This window comes from Chiloscyllium plagiosum, chromosome 24 (genome assembly GCF_004010195.1).
Source record: "Chiloscyllium plagiosum isolate BGI_BamShark_2017 chromosome 24, ASM401019v2, whole genome shotgun sequence".
Lineage (NCBI taxonomy): Eukaryota > Metazoa > Chordata > Chondrichthyes > Orectolobiformes > Hemiscylliidae > Chiloscyllium > Chiloscyllium plagiosum.
This window is the reverse complement of record NC_057733.1, coordinates 22,587,652-22,612,192: the sequence shown is the minus strand read 5'-3', so window position 1 is coordinate 22,612,192 and position 24,541 is coordinate 22,587,652. Positions and strand designations below refer to the sequence as shown.

Here is a 24,541-nt window from a genome sequence, read left to right as displayed (position 1 = left end):
GAGCGAGGGGGGGGGGGGGCGAGCGAGGGGGAGAGCGAGTCAGCATTTACGGTACATATGTTGGACAAGAGTCCAATTGATTTTGAAAGATTAACCACTTTTTCTCTCTCAATGGATGCTGCCAGAGCTGCTGAGTTTCTCTCTCAATTTGTTTTATGCCACATTTTAATTCTAATGCTCACTTAAGTGTTGACATCCAGCTCTCCACTTCTCAGCATTGCAGAAGTTACTCCATGTACTGAGAAAATAGGGATTCTACATGTATGAACTACCCTTCTGAGAGCTGTTCACTATGTTCAAACAATGCAGTCTATGGAGGCTGCAGTGTAGAAATGCAGCACGTCATTGTGATATAATTTAGAATCTAAGTCTGAACGATGATTTGAAGTCTGGACCTCAGACATGTATTTCAATTTACATTCACAAATGACTAGAAGCATCACAGTAGCACCACTAGAGGCTGAGACAACGAAGTCCTGAAAGGTATCCCTGCTGAACTGGGTTATGGCAGGGAGTGAATGAATAAAAGGAAAAAAATCTTCTTGACCTCATCCTCAACCAACTACCCATCACCAACACATCTGTTCATGACAGCATTGATAAGGGTGACCACTCAGCAAGGTCTGACTTTTACTTTGATGATATATTCCATTATGTTGCAAGATACCAATTGTTAAATGGGGCCTTTTTATTCAACCACAATCTGTAATCCAATTGCCAAGCATAACATCATACATCATGACCATCAAGCCAGGTTTTTAACACTGGTTTGAATAACAGTGCAAGAGGACATGCTCGGAGCAACACCAGAGAAAGGTGAGGTGGCAACCTTGTGAAGCTACGCTCAGGACTACTTGCAAGCCAAACAGCAGAAACAGCATGAAGCGATACCACAACCAACGAATGAGATCTAAGCCCTGCAGTCCTGTCACTTTCAGACGTTAATGGTGGTGGAGAAATAATTGACCTGAGGTGGAGGCTCCACAAAACTCCATCCTCAAATGATGGGATGCACAGCATATTATACAAAAAGGAAAGACTGAAAGATTTGCCTCCACCTGAAGTCCCAAGTATCATAGATGGTATGCTTCAGCCAATTTTATTCACTCCATGTGACATCAAGAAACAGCTGAACGAACAGAATAATAGCAATGCTGTGGGCTCTGACAACATTTCATCATTAATATTGAGGATTTATCCAGAACTACCCACACACACAGCCAAGTCATTCCAGGGCAACTGCAACATCTGTCTTCCATCTACCCAAAATCTGGAAAATTATATCCTATTCACAAAAAGAGCAGTCCAACCTACGCAAATATTACTGCAGCATATTTTAAATCAGCAAAGTGATGGAGAGGATTAGAGCGTTATCAAGCAGCACTTGCTCACAAATAAAACTTCACCAAAATAAAGTCTGATCCTGGTAGAATAATCACCCCCTTGACATCACTACAGACTTAGACAAAAAAAGTCAAGAGAGGAGCCAAGTGACTGCCATCAACATTAAGGCAGCATCAAGGAATCTGAGCAAAATTACAAGGTCAAGGACAACAGATACATGGGAACACCACCATAGACAAATCCTCCAAGTTAAACACCATCCTGACTTGGAAATACAATTGCCATTCCTTCAATGCCTGTACATCAAAACCCTTGAATTCCACTATAACTGTACTTGGGGTGTACTTGTACGATGGAATGCAGCAATTTAAGTAAACAGCTAACCACCACTTTTTAAGGCAATTAGGGATGGGCAATAAATACTGATCTATCAGCAACACACACACCCTAACAAAGTAGTTAGCAACAGAGTAATCCTTACAAAAACAGACACACACATCACCAAGTATCCAATTTGCTAATGGAGAGCTTTGTCATTTAGCAGTGATCTACAATTTCACAGTTTTAGATGGCGCACACTGGGACTATTCAATATTCTAATCATGATATCTTGCACGATACCAGTCGTTTCCCTAATGAGGTTTACAACACTTGCTTGTCTCATAATTCAGTGCAGAAGTACAGTTCTGACTGTGATAATCTTCTTCAACCATCTGCACTTTACCTAAAACCGAACACCAACTGTGAAAACTTTACTACCAAGGGGCCTTCAGCTCAATTTCAATTACACAAGTGTCCTTCAAAATTGAAATTAAAATTAAATTCCACCTCCAAGTGCTTAAAACGAAACTAATTTTCTTTTGAGCTTAACATTTGCACCCAATTTGCTTCACATCTCTAACCAGTTCTTAAATGTAATCAAATGTATAGAAATGGTTTGTTTCTATGCTGTACACCTTTTTTAGATGACTTACAGTCAGAAACAGGCCTTTCGGCCCAACAAGTCCACACCACCCCGCCAAAGCGCAACCCACCCATACCCCTACATTTACCCCTTACCTAACACTACAGGCAATTTAGCATGGCCAATTCACCTGACTTGCACATCTTTGGACTGTGGGAGGAAACCGGAAACCCATGCAGACACGGGGAGAATGTGCAAACTCCACACAGTCAGTCTCCTGAGGCGGGAATTGAACCCGGGTCTCTGGCCCTGTGAGGCAGCAGTGCTAACCACTGTGCCACCGTGCCGCCCACTGACTTTAAGATTTACAAACTGTTAAGACAGCATATGGTACATTGGTCTTGAGAAGAGCAGTTACGTATAGGAGTAAGGTTGCCTTATATAATCTTAATGACTTGTTAGAACCACACCTGGCATCGAGTGCGCAGTTTTGGTTTCCTTACCAAAAGGAAGACACGTTTTCCAGGAGACAGAATGCAAGAAAGGTTCACCAAATCAGTTCCTGGGATGGAGGGATTGCCCAAAGATAGATTAAACACACTGTGTCTATATTCTCTGGAGTTCAGAAGGAGGAGTTACTTCATTCAAAGAGGAAAAAGAGGTCTTATAGGAATTGACAGGGTAGGTATGTATGCATGCGGGGGGGGCGGGGGGGGAATGAATTCAGAGACAACACAAACTGGGAATTCTAGGCATTGCATTTCCTGTCCAGTGCTTGCATAAGAACATCTCAACTGGAGATGAACTTGAATAGAAGGCAATTTGTCCAATCATTGCGTTCCTCATGAGTAACTGACACATACAAGGAAGAAAATTCACAGAGTTTGAGTAGAGTCAAAATTAATAATCCTGGACTAACAGCTGAGCCAAATGAAAATTGCAGAGGCCAAATTGATCACAGTTATATGTATAGCTCTAAGAATGGTGTGGGAGATAGGGATTTTGATTAACTGGGCACTGATTACTGGGAAAGAGGAAGGGGATCCAATGGACAGTTTACACTTATATCAAGCAATGTACTGACAAATCAAATATCTTGGGCTGCAAACAGTACTTTAAACTGGGGGGGGGGGGAGAAAAAAAAGACGGTAGATGAGAGGACATGCATAAAATGTTGAGAAAAATCAAGCCACAGTGCAGAGTAGCCAACTGGCTGAAGAAAAGCAGCATGTTACAGCAAGGAACAGGGATTTCAACATTAATAGTGAAGTGAATAAGATCAAAGCAAGGTATAAAGATATAATGTTAAGGTGCGTTATTTAAATGCACGAAGTAGCCCTATCAAGATGGACAAAGCAATAGGGATAAATGGATCTGATTTAATCACCATTGGAGAGGTATAGTTACAACATGATCAAGGTTTGAAAGTATTCTAGCATACACATCTTTTCAAAGAGAAAAGAATAGAAAAGACCAGGGTGATAGAACTGGTAATAAAGCATATTATGATGGACATAAGGAAACCTCTTCACTCAGAAAAACCAGTCAGCAGAATCAGTATAATTAAAGGTTAAAAACAACAAGGGACAAAAAAAACGCAAGTTGGTGTGATTTTTAGGCCTAGCTGCATTATCAGATTATTCACCAGGAAATTGAAGCATGTACCAAAGAAAAATGTAGTTATTGCACTGCACTTTAATCTTCATAGAATGGATCAAACAAATAAAATAATTCAAAGGACAAATTCAGTGTTCAACACAACTTCCTAGAACAATGCAACAGGGAAGCTGTTAATTGGATCCGGTCTTAAATTAATAATACAGGATTAACTAGTAATCGCCCAGTAAGGGATGCTTTATGAAAGAATGATCATATTAAAATTTGCATCAAGTTCATACGGATGTTGTAGACAATGTTGATGACAGCCTAAAATTTTAACAGAATACAGATAGATTAGGCTAATGCGTAAAGTTGCAGCAGATGGATTTTAACTTTTATTCACACAAAATAAAAAGGGTACATCAGGGTGCTTTGTTTTTTTAGAAGACAAAGTTAAATACCGTGGATGTCTAACCAGATTTGGGGGTGATCAGGTGCACAGTTTTTCAGAATGCCACAATCAGATGCAGAAAATAGTCAATATGACTAACGGAACGCTAGCCGACATATCTTAAAGGCTGGAATAAAGGGTTCAGATTGTATTCTGAAATTTTAGGATGGAGACGTGATGGTGCAGTTCTATAAAATGCTAGTTAGACCTTTCTTACAGTACTGAAAGCAGATTGGGGCATCATATCTTAGCAAGGATGTTTTGGCCTCAGACAGTGTTCAACATAGAGTTACAACTCCCTGGACTTCAGGGGTCAAGTTTGAGGAGGGATTAGATAAATTAGGCTTTTATGCTCTAGAATTTAGAAGGTTAATAAGTGATCTAATCAAGATCTTCAGGATATTAATAGAAATAAAAGTAGACTATTTCCACTAGTTGAAGATTCCAGAATTAAGGCCAGGTCATTCAGGAGGGAGATTAGAAAGCACTTCCACATGCAAAGAGTAGTGGATGTTTGGAATGTTCTTCTTCAAACAGCAATTGATGTTAATTCAACTGTTAAGTTGAAATCCGAAATGGACACGCTTTTATTAAGAGGATCAAGGGACAGGAGAACAGAAATTGCTGCAGAAACTCAGCACGTCTTGCAACATCCATGAAGAGAAAATACAGTTAATATTTCAAGTCCAGTGACCCTTCAAGGGATATGGGCTCAAGGCAGGCACATAGAGTTAGACCACAGATCAACCATGGCGTGATTGAATGGCAAAGCAGGCAAGGGGCTGAATGGCCTACTCCTGTTCCAATGTGTCTCCAGTTCAGAAACACACAGTCAAATACATAGCAACGAAGATTGAAATAAAATCAAAACACTGCTGATGCTGTTTAGAGAGTCATGTCAGACTCTAAATGTTAACTGTTTCTCTTCAAGATGCTGCCAGGCTTGTTGAGTTCCTACAATATTTTCTGGTTTTATTACATAGGTATGAAGTGGAGATACATATGAATGAAAAATTAAGGTGGATTAGGAAATTAGGTGAAAAAAGGATAGTAGATAAGCTATGGTAAGAAAAGCAATATTTTCTAATTCTCATTTGATATTTAATTGAGAAATTAAAACTTTAATGGAAAAGTTTATTAGGCTGAATAATAAAAAAAAAGGTTTATTACACTGCCAAGAGTGCAACCCAAGGATTGGAGAAATCTGCAAAGGTTATTAAAACTAGGGGTGGGAACATTGCCTGCATAAACTAGCAATAAACGTAAAAGATTCAAATACACTTTACAAGTTGGCAAACAATGGGCCTTTAAAGGTAAAAGGTGGAAAACAGAAGAAATGTTAAATGAATCCCAACAAAAACAAAAATAGAGCTATGCATTGACTATAGCTTTATTACTCTGCACAGTTCTATGGCATGACCCAACTATTAAAATCATATAAAATCAAAGGATGCAGTGATAATTTGTTAACCATGAGAGAATCCAAGAGCGCTTTGGCTTTCTTCACCAAAGACTGCCTAACTACACTTGTTTGCTGTTTATTTCAACATTATGCTCCCAATTATTTACAAGAAGAAATAAGTCTACACGAATTCCCTTGAACCTCTTACTATCATCTTGTACTTTTTCATGAAGCAACCTGCTTTTCAAAATGATATTTACTCAAGTCAAACTCCCAGGTTTTTCCATGAGCCGGTTATTGAAGCCATTTCAAAAAACTTGTTGATTGCATTCTAATCAACATTCACCTCAAAAATTTTAGTTTGATCCAATATAAATGAAAGAAATCACAGCCAGCAGTCCTTAAGTGAAGTATTCCAAAGTGCTAACTAATTTCATTAGGAATTAGGAATTTCAAGGAAACTTTTCCACACCTGGTTTAAACCAACTGGTCTGTAATTTCCCAGTTTATCTTCATCTCCCTTTTTGAATCAAAATAGGGCCTCACCTACAACCTAATCCAGAAGCCACATACATCACATTTGAACATTGGAGTTACCAGCTAAACAAGAGCAATACAAGATATTCTAACCAATTCAAATTGTACAAGCTTGGTTGCAACAATAGTCAAAACAAAAATCTTTAGTGACTGCAGTATACATTCGACAGAATGAAGTGACGAAGAAGGATAACACAAGCTAGGGTTGTTTTCTTGTAGTTTAGAAAGTTAACTGCTTTGATCTCGAGTTTAAGTTGTGAGGAAAACAGACAGGCAGATTGAAAGAAAGAAATACAGTTCCACTGGCTAGAAAATTTAGGATTAGGGAGGAGTGAAGTTTAACACTCCACAAAAAGGTTTTCAAATCAGATGGGCTGCTGGGCTGAGGAGTGTCAGATGTAAATTAATTTTGATAACTGAGAGGTGCTGCATGTTGGAAAGGCAAATCAGAGCAGGGTTTATACACTTAATAGTAGAGTCCTGGGGAATGTTACTGAACAAAGAGACCTTGAAGTACAGGTTCATAGTTCCTTGAAAGTAGAGTCTCAGGTAGGCAGGATAGTGAAGGCAGCATTGGGTATGCTTGCCTTTGTTAGTCAGTGCATTGAGTATATGAGTTAGGAGGTCATGTTGCAGCTGTGCAGGGTGTTGGTTAAGCCACTGTTGGAATATTGTGTACACTTCTGGTCTCCTTCCCATTGGAAGGATGCTTGTGGAACTTGAAAGGGTTCAGAAAAGATTTACAAGGATATTGCCAGGCTTGGAGGATTTGAGCTGTAAGAAGAGGCTGAATAGGCTGGGGCTGTTTTCCCTGGAGCTGTGGAGGCTCAGTAGGCACCTTAGAGAGGTTCATAAAGTCATAAGGGGCAGAGGCAGAGTGAATAGCTAAGGTCTTTGCCCCAGGGTGAGGGAGCCCAGAACTAGGAGGTATAGGCTTAAGCAAGGGGGAACGATTTAAAAAGGGACCACAGGGGCAACCTTTTCATGTAGAGAATGGTGCGTGTTTGTAATGAGCTTCCAGAAGAAGCAGTGGAGGCTGGTACAATTACAATATTCAAAAGGCATCTGGATGGGTATATGAATACGAAGGGTTGAGGGGTATATGGGCCAAATCCTCACCAATAGGTCTAGATTTATTTAGGATATCTGGAAGCATGGACAAGTTAGGCCAAAGGTTCTGTTGCCATGCTGTACAGCTCTCTATGTCACTTAGAGGCAAGGACAAGTTAATCAAAGTAGGTGGTTCAAAAGCTATATGCAGACAAATCCCTTAATGTAGCATATGACAGCTAGAAGCATAAACCATTGGCTTTGTCATTTTAATATCACTAATACCCAACTTGATTTCAATCAGAGAATACATCTAAAATTTCACAATCAAACTCATTCATAGGAGAGCAGCACTTCAGACTAAGATATTCCGGTGTGGACATTTAGGAAAAGTATAACATTCCATATGGAGATTGCTGGATTTCATACTTGGACACAATCATACTTTCAAGCAGCTTTCTGAAAAATTACTGTAGGAGTTATATTTGTATAAACCCACATGTTGAAGTGCTCTGACCTCCTAAACATGAATAGGTTTGCTGTTTGCAGAGCAAGCCCTGTGGATGCGTACTCACGTACAATCAGCTATATTAAGCACTATACCATTGGGGCCTGTAGAACAACTGTGAAGGCTCCAAACTCAATTCACCCCAATACCTTTTGCTTCTTTTCAAAGATCTTAATATCTCTTTGAGGAAGCTTTCCATCAGATGGAAACACATGTGAACACCAAATTGTTTTGGCAACATTCCTACACAGTGGCACAGCACCTTTTACTATTTTAAAGATCATACATAAATCATTAGGATAGCGGTTATCTTACTTAGCTTGCAAATGATCATTAGGATAGCGGTTATCTTACTTAGCTTGCAAATGCCCACTATAACAGTTGTGAAATTTAAATTCAGTTAATGAAATAACTCAGATTAAAAGCTTGCAAAATTAAGTGACTAATTCCAGATGATCATAAATAGCAGGATTCGCTCAAAGCCAGTATTTATTACTTGTCCTTGAGAATGTGTTGATGAACTATTGTCTTGCTAACAGCCTTGCTGGACCATTCTGGAGGACAAGTGGAATTATTCATGTCACCAGTCCAGCAGTGACCCATGGACCATAGTCAAAACAGCAGATTCCATCCTAAAAGATTATTGCAACAGATTGCCAGAGAGGAGAATGTCGTGGGTTAAGCTAATTCACAAAAGAACGTTATTGAAAGTTAATGAGGGAGGACAGGTTGCCTTAACTTGGGTTTCTGTTCCCTTCATATTGAATGTGTGAAGGGTGATCTAGTTAAGTCATTAAATTATAAAAGGCAGATGCAGTAAAACTCTCCACTGCTCTCCTGCCACATGGCTGTCCCTTTCTAATTCCCAATTGTGGTTTCCTGATTCCCAGCATTTCACTAATGCCCCTCTCACTGATCAGCTTTCTGCCACTCACCTACTGTCAGCTGCAATTCAAATGTTTTCAGCTTTAAGCCTATGGTTTCACCGTTGGGTTTAAAGAGTTCAAGTGACAAAAGGCTCAGGATGAAATTGGAGTGATCACTTCTTAGATTTGAAAGTTGCTGCCAGTGTTGTAGTTTGCTCACTCACCAGAAAAATCCTGTAGGCATCGATGCGTCTAACTGATCCCCAGCATGGGTCTGTATCATTGTGCTTTACTTTGCTGTCGGCGCTGCATGACTGATTCCCACTATGGGAAAAGGAAAAGTGAATTTTTGTCCCATCATTAGCATAAAATATAGTTTGAGGCCAAAAACAGATTCAGCTTTGTCAAAACCACTTTGTTTTTATCCAAAACACAGGAGAAACATTCGAAAACAATATTATCCACATGAGTTATGAAACAGGCCCATCTGCCTCAAAATTTATACTCAAGGTCACCGATAGCATCACATTTCATTCTCTCGACAAAGCATTTTAATCAGACTGTCAAATCTTTTATACAATGCAACTATTATTGATTTAATTACAAATGAATCAGTTTAAAATGGCAGCAAACAGAGCTTGTATGCCTTGCAACCATATTTCATTTGTCCTTATTATTGCAATGATATGTAGGTTCAATTCCCATGCTGGCTGAGGTTACCATGAAGGACTCTGCTTCTCAATCTCTGCTCTCAGTGGAGAGAAGATAGACCTCAAGTTAAACAACCACGAGTCATTTGTCTAACGAGTGCACAGCCCTTAGGTCTGGCAGGATTGATCTTATTCATGATTCATCTAAAGAGAAGCAAAAATTGATTTTTTTTCCTCGGTCCTAATTACAGAGTTTAAGGACAGAAACTAGGTGAGACAACATGCTGGCACTCACACGACAATGGTAATCTAACTAACAACCAAAAGAACTGTGTATGCTTTAAATGAGAAATAAAAAACAGAAGTTGGTGGAAAAGCTCAACAGGTTTTGTAGCATCTGTGAAGAGAAACCAAAGTTAATGTTTCTGGTCCAATGACCCTTCGTCAGGCTCTTCCTTCACTCTGTCAACAAAACACAGAATCAAAGAAACAAGAACCAAATCAGACACTTGCAACTCAAACCTAGCTGGAAGTGAGAAACTGAGGGATGGCTGTTCATTTCGGAGCCTTTTCTTTATTCAGTTAGTGTTGATCCGCATTTTAACCCCATCCTTATTAACCATGCCCATCAAAAAATCAAATTTTTGTATTTTCATTCAACTCCAACATCAACAGCTTTTAGGTGATGTCCCTAAGTCCCACTATCTTTGCCTAACAACGTGCCCATGTGGGATAGACAATGATTCATTGTGATGAAAGCAAATGAGAATGTGTCTATGTTTTGAATGTTTTACATCAAGGTGAAACATTAAAAGCAAGTCATAACTGCACTGATGAACACCAATGGCATGATATTACACTTGAAGACAGGGTATATAGCAATGCTTCCCCTCAGTAGTTCTCCAAGAAATAGAAGATATAAGGAGTAGGCCATTTGACCCTTAAGCCTGCTCCACCAATCTAGTGTGCGTCCATCAAGCTCAGTACCGTGATCCCTCCCTCTTCCATGTCCCTTTAAACCAGAAAAAACATATCTATCTCCTGTCCTGAAAACCCAATGTTTTGGCCTCAACCACTGCAACAGTGAATTAAAAAAGGCTCAGCACTCTCTGGTTGAAGAAAATTCTCCTGATCTGTCCTAAAACTTTTTTCCTTATTGTTGAATTATGACAAATAGGTCTGGAATCATCCACCATTGGGAACATCCTTCCTGCATTTAACCCGGTCGAGTCCTGTAGCATTTTATGCTTTTCTAAGAGATCCCCTCCATTCTTCTAAACTCCAGTGAATATAATCCTGAATCAACTAAACTGCTCTTTATATATCAGTCTCACCATCTCTGGACTGAAACTTGTAATTCTTTGCAGCACTCCCTCAGATAAGGAGACCAAAACTGCACATAATATTCCAAGAATGGCCTAAAGTTCTTTATAATTACAAAAAACTTCCTTGCTCCAACACTCAAAACCACTCAATGAAGACCAACATTCATTTGCCTTCTCGACTACTTGTTGCACCTGCTTACCTTAGGTTACTGGTGCACAAGAACACCCAGATCTTGTTGAATATTCCCCCCTCTCAACTTTTTACCAAATAAAAATCTGTCTTCCTACTTTTACTACCAAAGTGGATAACATTGTATCCACATTCCACTGCATCAGCAATGTATTTGCCCACTCACTCAGCCTGTCCAAATGACACTACAACACATGCCCTCCTCACAGTTCATCCACCCAGCTTTGTGTCATCTGCAAATTTTGAGCTATTACACTTAATTCTCAAGTACATTTCTGTACAATGCGAATAGGTGTCCTATCAGGAATCACTCTGGTGCCCCAGTAGTAACTGTCTGCCATTCAAAAAAGATCCATGAATTCCTACACTTTGTTTCCAGTCTGCTAACAAATGCTCTACCCATCTCAAATACACCATGCCCAACCCCATGAACTTTAATTTTACAAGAAAAGGCTTTTGCGCCAGCCTGATTTCAGTGTGGTAGCACAATTTCCTCTGAAGGATGGAGGACTCTGGGAAGAGGATAACTTGATCACTGCATCCTAGAAGGAAGCTTTCATTTGTCCAAGTTATCAAAGAAAAAAGGTGAAACGTTCCCTTAAGGGCGTAAATCATTTTCAAAACTCTCATTTGGATGATACACTTCTGCAAATTCTAAGTTTCAATTTTGAAATGAAACCTAACTCTGACCTCAAGATGTAAACTATGGGAATATCTCAAGTGCTTTCCATTATTTCAAACCCGATGCGTTGAAAGGGAACACAAATATTGATAATTGGTATCAAATGATATTGCATCTAAATACCTAAAACAAAGAATCATTTGTTAAACTGAATCTAACTTCGGGGGATCAAAGATGGCGGCGATCTGAGAAGATCACACTGCAGAGCTTCGCATCGCAGCAGGAGCAGGACGGTCCTTTAACCCGTCCAACCCAGGTAATCAGGATTTCTTGGGGTGTTGGAAAGATTGTGGAGCCCCAAGAAACATTTAAAAATTGACTTACCTGTATTTTCAGCTGTCCAGAAATGCCTAAAAATGGAGGAGGTGCATCAGAGGCCAGGTCTGCAGCTCAGCCTGCAGCAGCCTCGGAGCAGTTTACTCTCCAGGACCTGGTGAACCAGCTCTCGAAATCTCGCAAGATGCTGGGGAAACAGATTGAAGAGAAACTGGCTCCAGTCTCTCTCATGCTGCAGAAGCATGAGCAGCAGCTGGGAAATCTGGAGAAGAGGACGGATGAGGTGGAGCACAGGGTCACAGTGGTGAAAGCTGATGCCAGTTCATTCAAGGATGAGATCCAAGCCCTGACGACGCAGGTTCATAATTTGCGTGACCAAGTGGATGATCTTGAAAACAGGGGCAGGAGAAAAAACATTCAGATCATCGGTCTGTCTGAGGGTAAGGAAGGTGAGCGGCCTGAGAAATCTGTTGAAGATTGGCTTCCGAAATTCCTGGACTTGGAGGCTGGCATGAGAGGATTGACGATAGAGAGGACTCACCGGATCGCAGCACGGAGGTCGGGTCTAGGTCAACACCCTCGTCCTTTCCTGGTACGGTTCCATCATTACCGGGATAAGGAGAGTGTCATGGAGGCTTCCAGACTCCAGGGGAAGGATCCAAAGGCCCTAATTTATGAGGGATCGAAGATCATGTTTTTTCAGGACTTGTCAGCGACGGTGATCCAGAAACGAAAATTGTATGACGGTGTCAAGAGAAGACTGAAGGAGATTGGGATTCAGTACTCCGAGATATCCGACAGTGCTTCAGATCACCTTAGATGGATCCATGCATCTCTGACACAGAGAAGGCAAGAGACTTTGTGGATAAACTAATCTAATTTAAACAATTGTAGTATGTATAAATATTGTTGCTTGGGTATATGTTTACCATTCTGTAAAAGAAATGGAGGAAATCCAGTTGGAGCTTTTTTTTTTCCTTTTTTTCCCCCTCTATTGATAATAATTTGGTTCAAACTATGTCTGGCGGTGGTTATGACGAACATTTTAAATTTCTAAGTTAGTACATACCAAAGGATGGGTGGGGTATTTATTCCCCTTTTTTTATAAAAAGAAAATAATTTTTTTTTTATTCATATTGATATTCTATGGGGTGTTTATTCTTTTTAGCTTCTGCTTGCAATGCGGCTCTAGCTGGGAGAAGTGAAGGTGGTCGAGATGGTTAGATGCCTATTTATGGGCAGTTCGGGACGGGCAATGCCCACTCCGGGCAGGGGGTGAGTTCCTCTACTCAGCACTATTGGCGCTTTATATGTTGGTTTGTTTTCTGGTTTTTATTGTTTTTTATTTTTAATAATTTTGTATGTTTGTTAAATGTAGTAGTTTTAGTTTATGTAGTTTTTATATTTGGTGGACCACGGGACACTATGGCTCAGCAATTTGTGGTTCGGGTTCCTCCTCTCTGGAATTTAAATGTAACTGCAAAAGATGATGGCTAATGATTTGATTAAATGGTGTACCTGGAATATCAAGGGACGTCACTCACCAATTAAGAGGAAGAAGGTACTCTTGAGTCTTAGAAAAGAGAAGGTGGATAGTGCTTTGTTACAGGAGACACATTTGGATGACAAGGAGCATCTGAAATTACAGCAGAATGGCTTTGACCGAGTTTATTTTTCATCATTTAATACCAGAAGTAGGGGAGCGGCTATACTGGTGAGGAAAAAATCTCTCATTTAAATTGTTGAAATATGTTAAAGACACATACAGGATGTTTGTAATTCTTAAAGCCTTGATAAATGGGGAAGAATATGGTGTTTTAAATGTTTATTGTCCCCCAGCTCATTCTCTTAAATTCTTGGTAGATGCTTTTTCTAAACTGATAAGTCTCAAGTCTCAGCACATCATTATAGGGGAGATTTTAACTGCCTCACGGACCCCACCAGTAGACAGGTTGCCTAAAGATCCCTCGATACCCTCTGCACAAACTAAACAGTTATTGGGTTTGTGTGGGGAATTAGGGTTGGTGGACGTTTGGAGGTGTCTCCATCCTACAAGTAGGGATTTCACGTTTTTCTCCAATCCACATAGATGTCACACGAGGATTGATTTTTTTTTCTGACCCCTGCGGTAACCCTGGATCTGGTGGCATCCTGCACAACTGGTAATATTGCCATCTCTGATCATGCTCCAGTGTACCTCATGGTTAAGGATATTACAGTGGATTCAAGGTACTGGTGAATGGACCCCTTTATTCTCATGGACATTAAGTTTGTGGAGTATTTCTCTAGAGAATTTCGGGCATTCCTAGACAATAACATAGGCTTGATTGATAACACATCTGTTCTCTGGGAAACTGCCAAAGCTTATACCAGGGGGTTAGTTATTTCATATTCCACCAGTAGGAAGCAGCAGAAGGGTGAGCTGCAACATCTCCTCAAATCACAGTTGAAGGCAGCCGAGAAGGCCTATTTTGACAGACCCTCGTTGGTCAAACTACAGAGGATTACTGCACTGCGGTCTGCACTGAATTCCATGCTCACGCAGACAGCGAAGAAGGAGCTGGCTTTTGCAAAGCAAAGATTATACAAGCATGGTTATACAGGCAAATACTTAGCATACCTTGCCGGAAAGAGAAATGCCCCACAAACCATTACAGCAATTAGCGAAGGGTCTGGGAACCTAACATGCGATTCTAAAACGATTAATGTGGCATTCCAGACATTCTACTAAGTTATATCAGTCTGAGAATTGTGAGGAGGGGTAGGCCAAAATGGAATCCTTTTTTAGAGATCTGAAGCTCCCGGGTGTGACTCCTGAACAACAGTCCTTTCTCAATGCCCCATTATCAGAGCAACAAGTGCAGGAAGCTCTGAGGCAGTTTCAGAGTGGAAAGGCGCCCGGTCCTGACGGACTTCCCAGTGAATTCTAAGGAATTTATAAGTATACTGTCAGGCTCGATGTTGAATATGTTTAATGATTCATACAGTCATGATTGTCTCCCACCATCTCTGAGAGAGGTCAATATTTCACTTATCCTTAAAAACAGGAAGGATCTGGAAGACTGTGCTTCATACAGGCCCATCTTACCCTTAGAGAGGATCTTAAAGTCCACATTTAAGGCTCTCACGTTAAGGCTGGAGACTGTGTTACCCTCTATTATTAAAGAGGATCAGACGGGCTTCATAAAGGGTCGCAGAACCTCCAATAACGTTAGGAGGCTGCTTAACATAATTCAAGCATACCAACAGCAGATGCAGGGATTGGTGATTTCTTTTGATGCAGAAAAGGCATTTGACAGAGTTGAGTGGCTGTACCTTTTCTATACTCTAGACCAGTTTGGTCTGGGCGACATTTTCATAAGATGGGTAAAGGTTCTCTACAGTGTACCTCTCGCGGCGGTCATTACCAACGGGGTACGATCAAGCAACTTTAATATTTCTAGGGGCAGCCGGCAGGGCTGTCCCCTTTCACCATTACTTTTTAGGTTTGTGATTGAACCGTTGGCAGAGGCCATTCGTGGGGATCTCAATATATCAGCTCCAGAAGTAGGGTCAAAATTACATAAGATCCCACTGTATGCAGACGGTGTTCTAATTTTCTTGACAAATCCAGCAGTTTCAGTGCCTTGCCTGATACAATGCATTCACGCATTTGGCGTTTTTTCCAGGGTAGAAGATTAATTTTGCGAAATCAGAGGCTATGCCTATGAGTGGTCTTACGAAAGGGTTGGCTCTTGAGTGACTATAGATTCCCATTTAGGTGGTCACAGGGGGTTTGTGTGTATTTGGGGATATTCATTACTCCAGTTCTGGATTGGCTGTTCAAAGCCAATTTTACTCAATTATTTGAAAAAAATTAAACAAGATCTCCAAAGATGGGAGGCACTTCCAGTCTTGTGGTTGGATCGGATAGCGCTTATTAAGATGAATATTCTCCCTTGTTTGCTATACCCTGTTCAGATGCTCCCTCTGATTTTCAACAAAAACAAACACCCACGAGACTGGATGGTTGGTTCAGCTCCTTTATCTGGCACCGTAAACAGCCCCTCATTAAATTAGCCAAACTGCATTTGCCTCACAGACTGGGGGGAGTAGACCTTCCGGACATTAAAAATTACCAATTAAGCTCGCTTTTGACCTATGTGAGTGATTGGGTTTGTGGGGACTCTCTTTCAATATGGCTAGATATCGAAGCCTCCCAAGGCAAGGTGCCCCCTTGCTGTTTTTGGACAAGGTGAGGACAGTTAGGGAATATTGCCATAACCCAATAGTCATCAATACTGTTAAAGCATGGAGGGCAATTCGGCAGAGGGAAGGTAATACTAGCAAAACATCTTTGTTTACACCTTTAGTGGGTATGCCAAGTTTTCAACTGGATATTATAGATTCAGGATTTAGTTGGGCAGCTAGGGGTGTATCTTGCATGGGTGATTTACTTGAGAGAGACATAATGATGTCCTTCGATCAGTTAGTACGGAAGTACGAGTTACCTAACAGAGACCTCTTTCGTTTTTTTTCAAGTTAAGGATTTTATTCAAAACAAAAACCACACTTTTGACTGATCCCTACAAATCTGACATAAAAAGAGGGGTACTAAAGGCTAAGAGTACACTCTCTGTCAGTACTTTATATCACCAATTGGGGGGTGTCACCTCAGATGAGTTTGATCGACTCGGCAAGATGTGGGAAAGAGGGCTGGGTGTTGAAGTTTCTTCAGAGGCCTGGGAGGATATTTGGGAGAATGCAAGGAAGATATCAAACCCATGCTTTACAGTTGAAGATTCTCCACAGGGTCCACTTCGCCCCAGACCGTTTGTCAAAATTAAAACCAGGGGTATCTTCAGCATGTCCCAAGTGCAAGGTCTGCACGGGCACTCTTACCCATTGTCTTTGGTCTTGTGACAGATTTCAAGCATATTGGAGCACTGTGGCAGGTGCAATGGAGAAGATTTTAGGTGTAGGAGTGGAGAAGGATCCTATTTCTCTCCTTTTGGACCTATTCATTGTATTTCCTCCAGATGACATAAGAAAAAAACTTTTCACTATTTTTACGCTCTTCTGTGCAAGGAAAACTATCTTGCTAGATTGGATATCCAAAAAACCCCCAGGCCTGTCGTGTTGGCAGAAGATTGTTATGGAGCATATTCCCCTGGATTTTCTCACAAATATGGTACACCACAAAACTGAGAATTTTTACAAGGCATGGCAACCCTTTTTGAAATACCTGAACACAGATTTATCTGCCACACTAACAAGGGCTTTTATATAGCCGTAACGATTGTGTTTCACGAGTCCAATATCCAGGGAGGAGGAACTGTGAACGTATGAGTGTTTTGTTTGGGTGGGCTGAGTTATTACTATTTATTTGTTTGTTGTCAGGTATTTATTTATTTAGTTAAATAGCTAGTCTAGGTTTTTTTTAATTTTATATTTCTCTATATATGTTTATACATTCGTACAGGAAGGTGGGTTGGAGAATTTTTTTATTATTTGGGTTTAGTTTTGTACTATTTTTATACTGTTTTGAATTGCCTTGTTTTGTATTTGTTTTAATACTTAAAAATCTATTTTTTCTTAATAAAAATATATTAAAAACTGAATCTAACTTCAAATTATTTCGCAAACAGTCTCAATGCTATGCTCACCCGCTCAAATACATCAAATTTATGCAAGTTAGACAGTCAGAATTACTGCCAAATGAACTGTTCAATGCAGTAGTCCTCAACACCCAGTGATGAAAAGTGGATCAGAAAGTCAATGTTTATTTGTGTAGTCAGTGGGCCTGAATTCGGCCTTGAAACAGAAACCTTATTTGCTTGTCAGCAAAAAGGCAACTATGGAGATCAATGCATAAAGACTTGCAAGCAAAGGTTAATTTTTTTTTAAAAAAAAGTCATTCACTGGATTTGGGAGCTTCTAATTTCTTTAGCATTAATTGGTCTGGAAAAGTTGGTATTGGACTGTCTTGCTAAACCAGTGCAATCCTTTGAATATAGGGACACAGCACTGTTCAGAAAAGCATTCCAGAATTTTCACCATGTCAATTTGATCAAGGTTGCCAATTTGAAACTAACCCTAACCCTTTAATCCTGATGAAGGGCTTTTGCCCGAAACGTCGATTTTGCCCGTCCTCGGATGCTGCCTGAATTGCTGTGCTCTTCCAGCACCACTGATCCAGAATTTGAAACAGCTTAGCCATCCCAGGAAAGGCACTACCATAAACTATTTTGATAATACAATGAGCACGAATACATGTCTCACTGAAAACTACAATGAGAACATAGGGCTGAATTTGACAAGGCAATGGGAAGATTGAGTCACAAAAATTCCAGATCATCTCCTTATAAACAGCCAATCATGCATGATATTTTCATTCTTGAGAGGGATGGAATTAGGCCTCCCGAGGTGGTGGACCCAAGGTGTAAAGACAAGGAAGTAGATGGTCATGTCAATAGGCTAAAACTATGGAGACAATGCCCAATTTCAAGATGAACATCACGTCCTCAACCAGCTTTTCTTCCACGCTATTCCATGGATGGAGGCTAAGACTGTGGGAAGACATCAAATATCTAAGTGAGCAGAGATACAAGTCGTCGGTTATTTGGCCTCTCAAACTTGTTCTCCTACAAGACCATGGCTGCTCTGTCTGTTTAAAATTGCACATTCCTAGCCCGATAATCTGATATTCCTTTGCCCAACACAAATCTACCTCCACCTTAAAAATATTCAATGACACCACCTACCCCACCTTCTGAGACAGAGTTTCAAAGCTGCACAAGATTTCCCCACATCGGTCCTGAAATAGCGAAATCTAAATTTTACAAAACAACTCCCAAGCTCTGGATTCACCCAGAAGAGTAAACAATCTTTCAAAGTTCATTGCGTCCAGACATTGATTATTATACATTTTGCTTAAATTGCCCATCCCTCTTCTCAACTCCAGTGTAAACATAGCTAACTTGCCCAATATTTCCTCATAAGACAATCTGTTCATTCCATGTATTATTCTATGAAAACTCCTTTGAGCTGTTTACATTGCATTTACACCCTTCGAAAGATTAGGGAAGCAAAATTGCAACAAAAATGTATTTGAGATGAGATCTTACCGACATCCTGCATAACATTACTATTATATTCAACTCTTTCCCTAATAAATAACAGCATTCCATTAGCTGCTTCAATCACTTGCTGTACTCGCAGGCCAATTTTATGGCACATACATTAGAACACCTAAATGCCTTTGCATCCTAAGATTCAGCACTGTGCTGTTTATATAATGCTTTTTTTTTTCCTTTCTCCCTATCAAAACTTCATATTTCTCAGCATTAGACTCCATCATTCATTTATTTTGTTATAAATGCAATGCACATTCAGCTGCAGAGCTTTCTTTTTGGAAATAGCTTAGACTGCTGAAATACTGTTAGCTGTTCTTCTCCAAGTCTCTTCCTGCTATTCTGTAACCTTCATTTCCATGTTTGCATTTGACCTTCCTGTCTCAATTCACCCCCTTGACGTATGACATTTACCTAACCCAGACCCCTCAATCCCATGCTTCAGTATGGCAACCCCTCAGCTTCTTCGTTTTGCTGCTCACCAAGACACGAGTCTTAATATAGTTCATATACACTGTCCCATGTGGTATAAATCCTGTTTGCCCCAGTTCTGCTTCCAATGCACCAATTACTTAAACCCACTTCTCCCATACTAGTATGAGACAGGCAATCACATCTTGAATTTTATTCATCCTATTCCAATTTTCAGGTACACAGGTAGCAAGCCAAAGAAAATTTTCATTGAAGTCTATTTTTTAGTTTGGCACCTCACTTTTCATCACGCCAAGCAGAACTTTTTTTTTCTTTGTTTGCTTGTACTGATGTTGTCCACAACCACAAGATCCACTCCTGCTCAACTGAAAATTCTTCTCCAACTCATAGCAAATAGCCCAAAGCCCAAATCCTGGCACTGGGCAAACAACAAAACTATCTGAACTCTTGCTCTTTGTTGCAGAGACCAGTACCAAATCTCCCTCACTATTATTGCTACATTCCTTCTTAAAGCCTCAACGAACTTAAAAGACGTTATGTACATATCACTGTGGCCAATTGCATAATTTACTCTGGAGTCTTCTCTCATCGAATTGAGGACACCACAAATCTGATGGACAATCATGAAGGCTGAAGAACAGCAGTTTCTTCAGTTTTTAATGCAGAAAAGCATTGCTCCCAATAGGAGAAATGAATCTGAACTCTTAGATAATGCTGGCAAACACAATGAACAACTTACCTTTGCAAGACAGAAACCTATAATCAATTACTTGAGTAAAAACATATCTGACTACTGTAGCTGAAGTAACACTTTTAGCACTTCAAAGCCTGTCAGAAAGGAATTTCAGGTGTAGGTAGCAGGCTTGTTTGATTTCCCACTTAGAAAGTGCAGCAAGATTGTTTAGCATACGTCAATCCCCTTTCAATGAAGGCTCACAGGCCCTAATTTGCTGATCTTTCCCTTGCAAAAGCTTACTCAAGTTTCCAAATATTGACATTTACAAAGTTCACACACTGCAAAAATATTCTGTTTTTCTTACGACCAAGGGAATGGTCTCACATTTGGTTACATTAAACTTGATCTGTGTCCTTGATACCAACTCTTGAATATGTGAATAACTTGGCAACTAACAATCAGTCTAACAGAACATAATTTCTTCATTTATTTTCACACTCCTTTCTTGACTACGTGGCAATTTATTTAGACATTAAATCTGCTAGTTATTCTAGAATCAGGGAATTTAGGATATTCTGCCCAAACCTGGAAGCTTTGTGAATAAGATAGGGACAGAGCTCAAAAAAACAGCAGGGAAACCAGAGGAATGGGTAAACATACCTTCATTAATTTCATTAGCTACGAAGAGATGAATTTTATTTGGAAGAACAAAAACGGCAACAGAAAATAAAGTTCACAATTCCCAAGTACAAGAACAGAGGAGCCACATATGCACATCTAAGTAGCCATCTCTTGCAGATTCATAGACCATCGGCTCATGATGATTTGTTCGATTTCAGTTCAGAGTTTCTCTAAGATTTTCTAAGTTGATGTTAATTGCTGCCTGTTGTGCCTCTTATTAGCCTTAGGATGACATTTCCTCTGCTATGTGTCTTCTATTCTGAGCAGATGCCAAATATTAGTGCCAACTGACTTTCAGTCACTCCCATGATTTTTTTTATATCTGCATCCAAGGAGAAAATTCTTTCATCTATACACGTGATCATTCTTACAATCTTTTTGCATTCCGGGTTAAATTAGTCTCACTTGCCCCTTTCTTCAAATCAACATTTTGTGACTACTTAAGTTTTTCAACACTAATGCTTGGCACTGACTCAAATCTAGATTATCCTATCTTCCTTAGTAAGCGACAAGGCTGCAGACTAAGTAGACTGAGCAGGTAAGATTTGATGCAGGAAGATTTCTGTGAACATGGACTTTTCTTCTTCCCACCCTTGAGTATTTAGCTAAGTGCAGAAGGAACTCCTTGGTGAGTAAGTGGTAACTGCAATAAACAGTTGTTAAAATTAAAGTGTGGCAAGGCAGCTCATTCAAGTGGAACACAGCCCATGGCAAGTGATGACTGCCCCACAGCTTAACATCAGTGGCTCTACAAGCTTCAGGTCCAGATTTCAGAACAGTAGTGACAGTTAGATTGACTGGCGCACAGAAGACAGACCTAGAGGCTTCGGGAGACAATCTCTCACCACAGGTTAGGATCATGCAGGCAATTAGGAAATGGGTGACTGCTAAATGCACAAGTCTCCTGGGTCACACTTGCTAAATTCATGTAGCATCTTGGATACTCTCCTAAGGCAGTAATTTCTCAGAAGAGTGCAGTTGTTACAAGTACAGACAGATGTTTGTTCTTGTGGCCATAGACATAACTCTAGGTCATGTTGCAACACTGGTATCAGGGTCAAGTTTGCCATGCAACAGTTGTAGGACATTGTCCTGAAGGAGTGTGAACAATCAGAAATTGTCATTCATGCTGGTACCATCACAACAAAAGTGATGTCGAACCCAACTGTAGAACCAGTTCTGGGAGAGATGGAACCTATACAATATGAACAGGTAACACCTCAACAGTATCAGGTCAAATTAGCCTCAAGAAGGTACACAATGTAGTTAGGGATGATTTAAGCAAGATTGGTTGCTGTGGAGAGGGGGGGGTGATGGAATCAGATGGAGCTTAGGTTGACTTAGCTTGGAAACTAAACAGGCAACATGAAGTAGTGCACCAAATTAGAAGACAATAAGACAAAGCAAGCTTCATATACGATCAAAATGAAAAATGTTAAAGGGTTGAATTAAAGATGAGCTGACTGCACGCAGGATTCACAAGCTTGATGATTTCAAGTGACTGAGGTGAATGGGCTTGATTTACTTGCCATTACAAAAAACAGACTTGAGGGTAACCAAAGAATGAAAATTGAACATCCAAACAGTATTATTTTGTTTTTAAATACTCAAGATGAGCAAAACGGGAAAGATTATACAGACAACACCGTTAATAACAATGGTCAGTGTATTCCAGAGAATCTTTGCTATTATGTTTAGATCTTCTGAACTGTTTGGTTGGAGGCAAGAAACAGCAAGGGGGAGCAAACACTGGTGAGAGTTCTTTGTATGCAAGTAGTGGCAATGCTGGGCATGGAAACATTTGATCTAATACAGTCTTAGTTTTAACCACAAGTGATTCACCTCTCATTGTTTGGGTTTTAACAGAACACAAGTTGGCAACAACTATGTGATGGTACTTGACAAACTAGGTAGAAAATTACAGATGAGTAATAATGGATTACTTAAATTTACATATAGACTGGGTAAACAAATGCTGTGCAGGACACATGCCTGGAGTGTACATGAAATGGGTTCCTGAAGCAGTACATTCAAGAATGAAATAAGGATGGGTCTATTTTAGATGGAGTATTGTCACACAAATAGGCTAATTAATCAACATGCTGTCGATGAACCTTCGAAAAATTGTGACTAATGACAGAATTTCACTTTAGTTGAACATGATAACTCATTCTGAAATGGGGCTCTGAAATCTGGAGAAGGTAAACTACAAAATTGCAGGGTAAGCTGCCTATGGTGGAATGAGGAGATAACTTAAATTTGACAACAGACAGATAATATCACTGTTAACAACAGTACATCTCTCAAAATGCACAAACACTCAATGGGAAAAGTGAATCAATGATGGTTAAGGACAAGACTATTAGATCCAACAAATGGCTTCCATAAATATTTCACAAAGAGTAAGCCTGAGGATTAGGAGAAACTTAGATGACAAAAGATATCTAAGAAACTGTTCAAGGGAGAAGACTAAAAAAAATGCAAGCGAGTGAGAAACAAAAGCAGAGTATAAAAGCTTCAGCTACATGTGAAAATAGAGATTAGTTGAGACATATCTGGGTCCATTAGAGGAAGTGATAGGAGGATCTGTAGCGGAGATCAAAGTAGTGGATTAATTCTATTACTTTGTAGTCATCTTCATAAAAGACAAAAAGTCTCCCAGAAATACTACACAACCAAGGTCCTTGAAAAACTGAAGAAGTGAAAGAAATTTGTACTGGTGAAGAGGTAGTGCTTGATACAAGGTTGATTAGTGCCCTGGATCAGAGGAGCCACAGTCCAGAATCTTGGAGGTGCTAGAGATTATGGGATGCATTGACATCAGTTATCTTTCAAAATTCTAGATTCTGGAAAACATTCCTGCAGATTGCAAAGTTGTAAAGTCTAACTCTACTATTTAACAGAAAAAGAAGAATAGAGAACTAAAAACCTGTTCATCTGTTAGCGGTACAAAGAAGACAAAAAGGATAGCTTGACATCTGGCAGAGTCAACATGGATTAATCAAAGTTAGCAAAGAATGACTTTTATTCCTTCTTTCTTTCCATTTCGTCTGTGAAATATTGTATGCCCTGGAATATTTAGCTTCAAAACTTGGGTGACCAGATCTGTAATAGTCTGGAGATCAAAACCCTGTGCGTCTTTTTCTGGTACTAGCTCAACTAGCTTATGATCTGAATGCATAAAACATGCAAAGAGCTTCTAATTTCTTTTAGTATTTTTGTCTGAGTGGACCTTAATCACTTAAGAACTGTCCCCTCCAGTGCTACTCTGATCTTTGCCCCTGCTACATGTTTGATTGCATGAAGTTATCGACTTAAAATCCTAAACTTCTCTTCACCTGGCATCTCTTTTAGTTTGAAGTCTGAAACAAAGTGATATATTGCCTCTTGCTCTTTCTACACAAATTTAAAATGAAAAGATGCAACTATGATAAGTATAGGACAGCTGAGAGACAGGAGAAACCCAGGGTATATGAGATCAAATTATTAAAAGGTGCCAGGGCAAGTTTGAGAAATAATTATAAATGAAGCAAAATTCTGGGTTTTAGGAAAATGGATATATATGTAACAATCTTATTCAATGGTATCGCAGGCTTGAGGGACCCAAACTACTCCTGCTCCTATTTATGGTCTTAGGATGTACCTTCACAAAAAAAAACTGCCTTGGCAGCAAGTGAAATATTGTTCAATTCTCAGATCATTTCAAAAAGAATGTTCTTGCTTTGTAAAGGGTGCAGAAGACATTGGAGAAAATTATCCCAAGGATGAGGAACATCAATTATGGGTGTAAATGGAAAAAGCTAGGATTGGAACTCAATCAAATAACACCTTGCACATCTTAATTGCATTGCATTTA

General features: G+C 39.8%; 1 protein-coding gene across 1 annotated transcript in view; it reads right to left on the bottom strand.

Annotated features, from left to right (window-relative positions):
- tmem104 (transmembrane protein 104) overlaps positions 1–24,541 on the bottom strand; it is a 205,363-nt gene that overhangs the window by 106,464 nt on the left and 74,358 nt on the right. Inside the window, exon 6 of the mRNA XM_043714560.1 lies at positions 8,886–8,985. Within this exon, the coding sequence (XP_043570495.1) occupies positions 8,886–8,985 (100 nt within the window). The remainder of the gene's footprint in view (positions 1–8,885; positions 8,986–24,541) is intronic.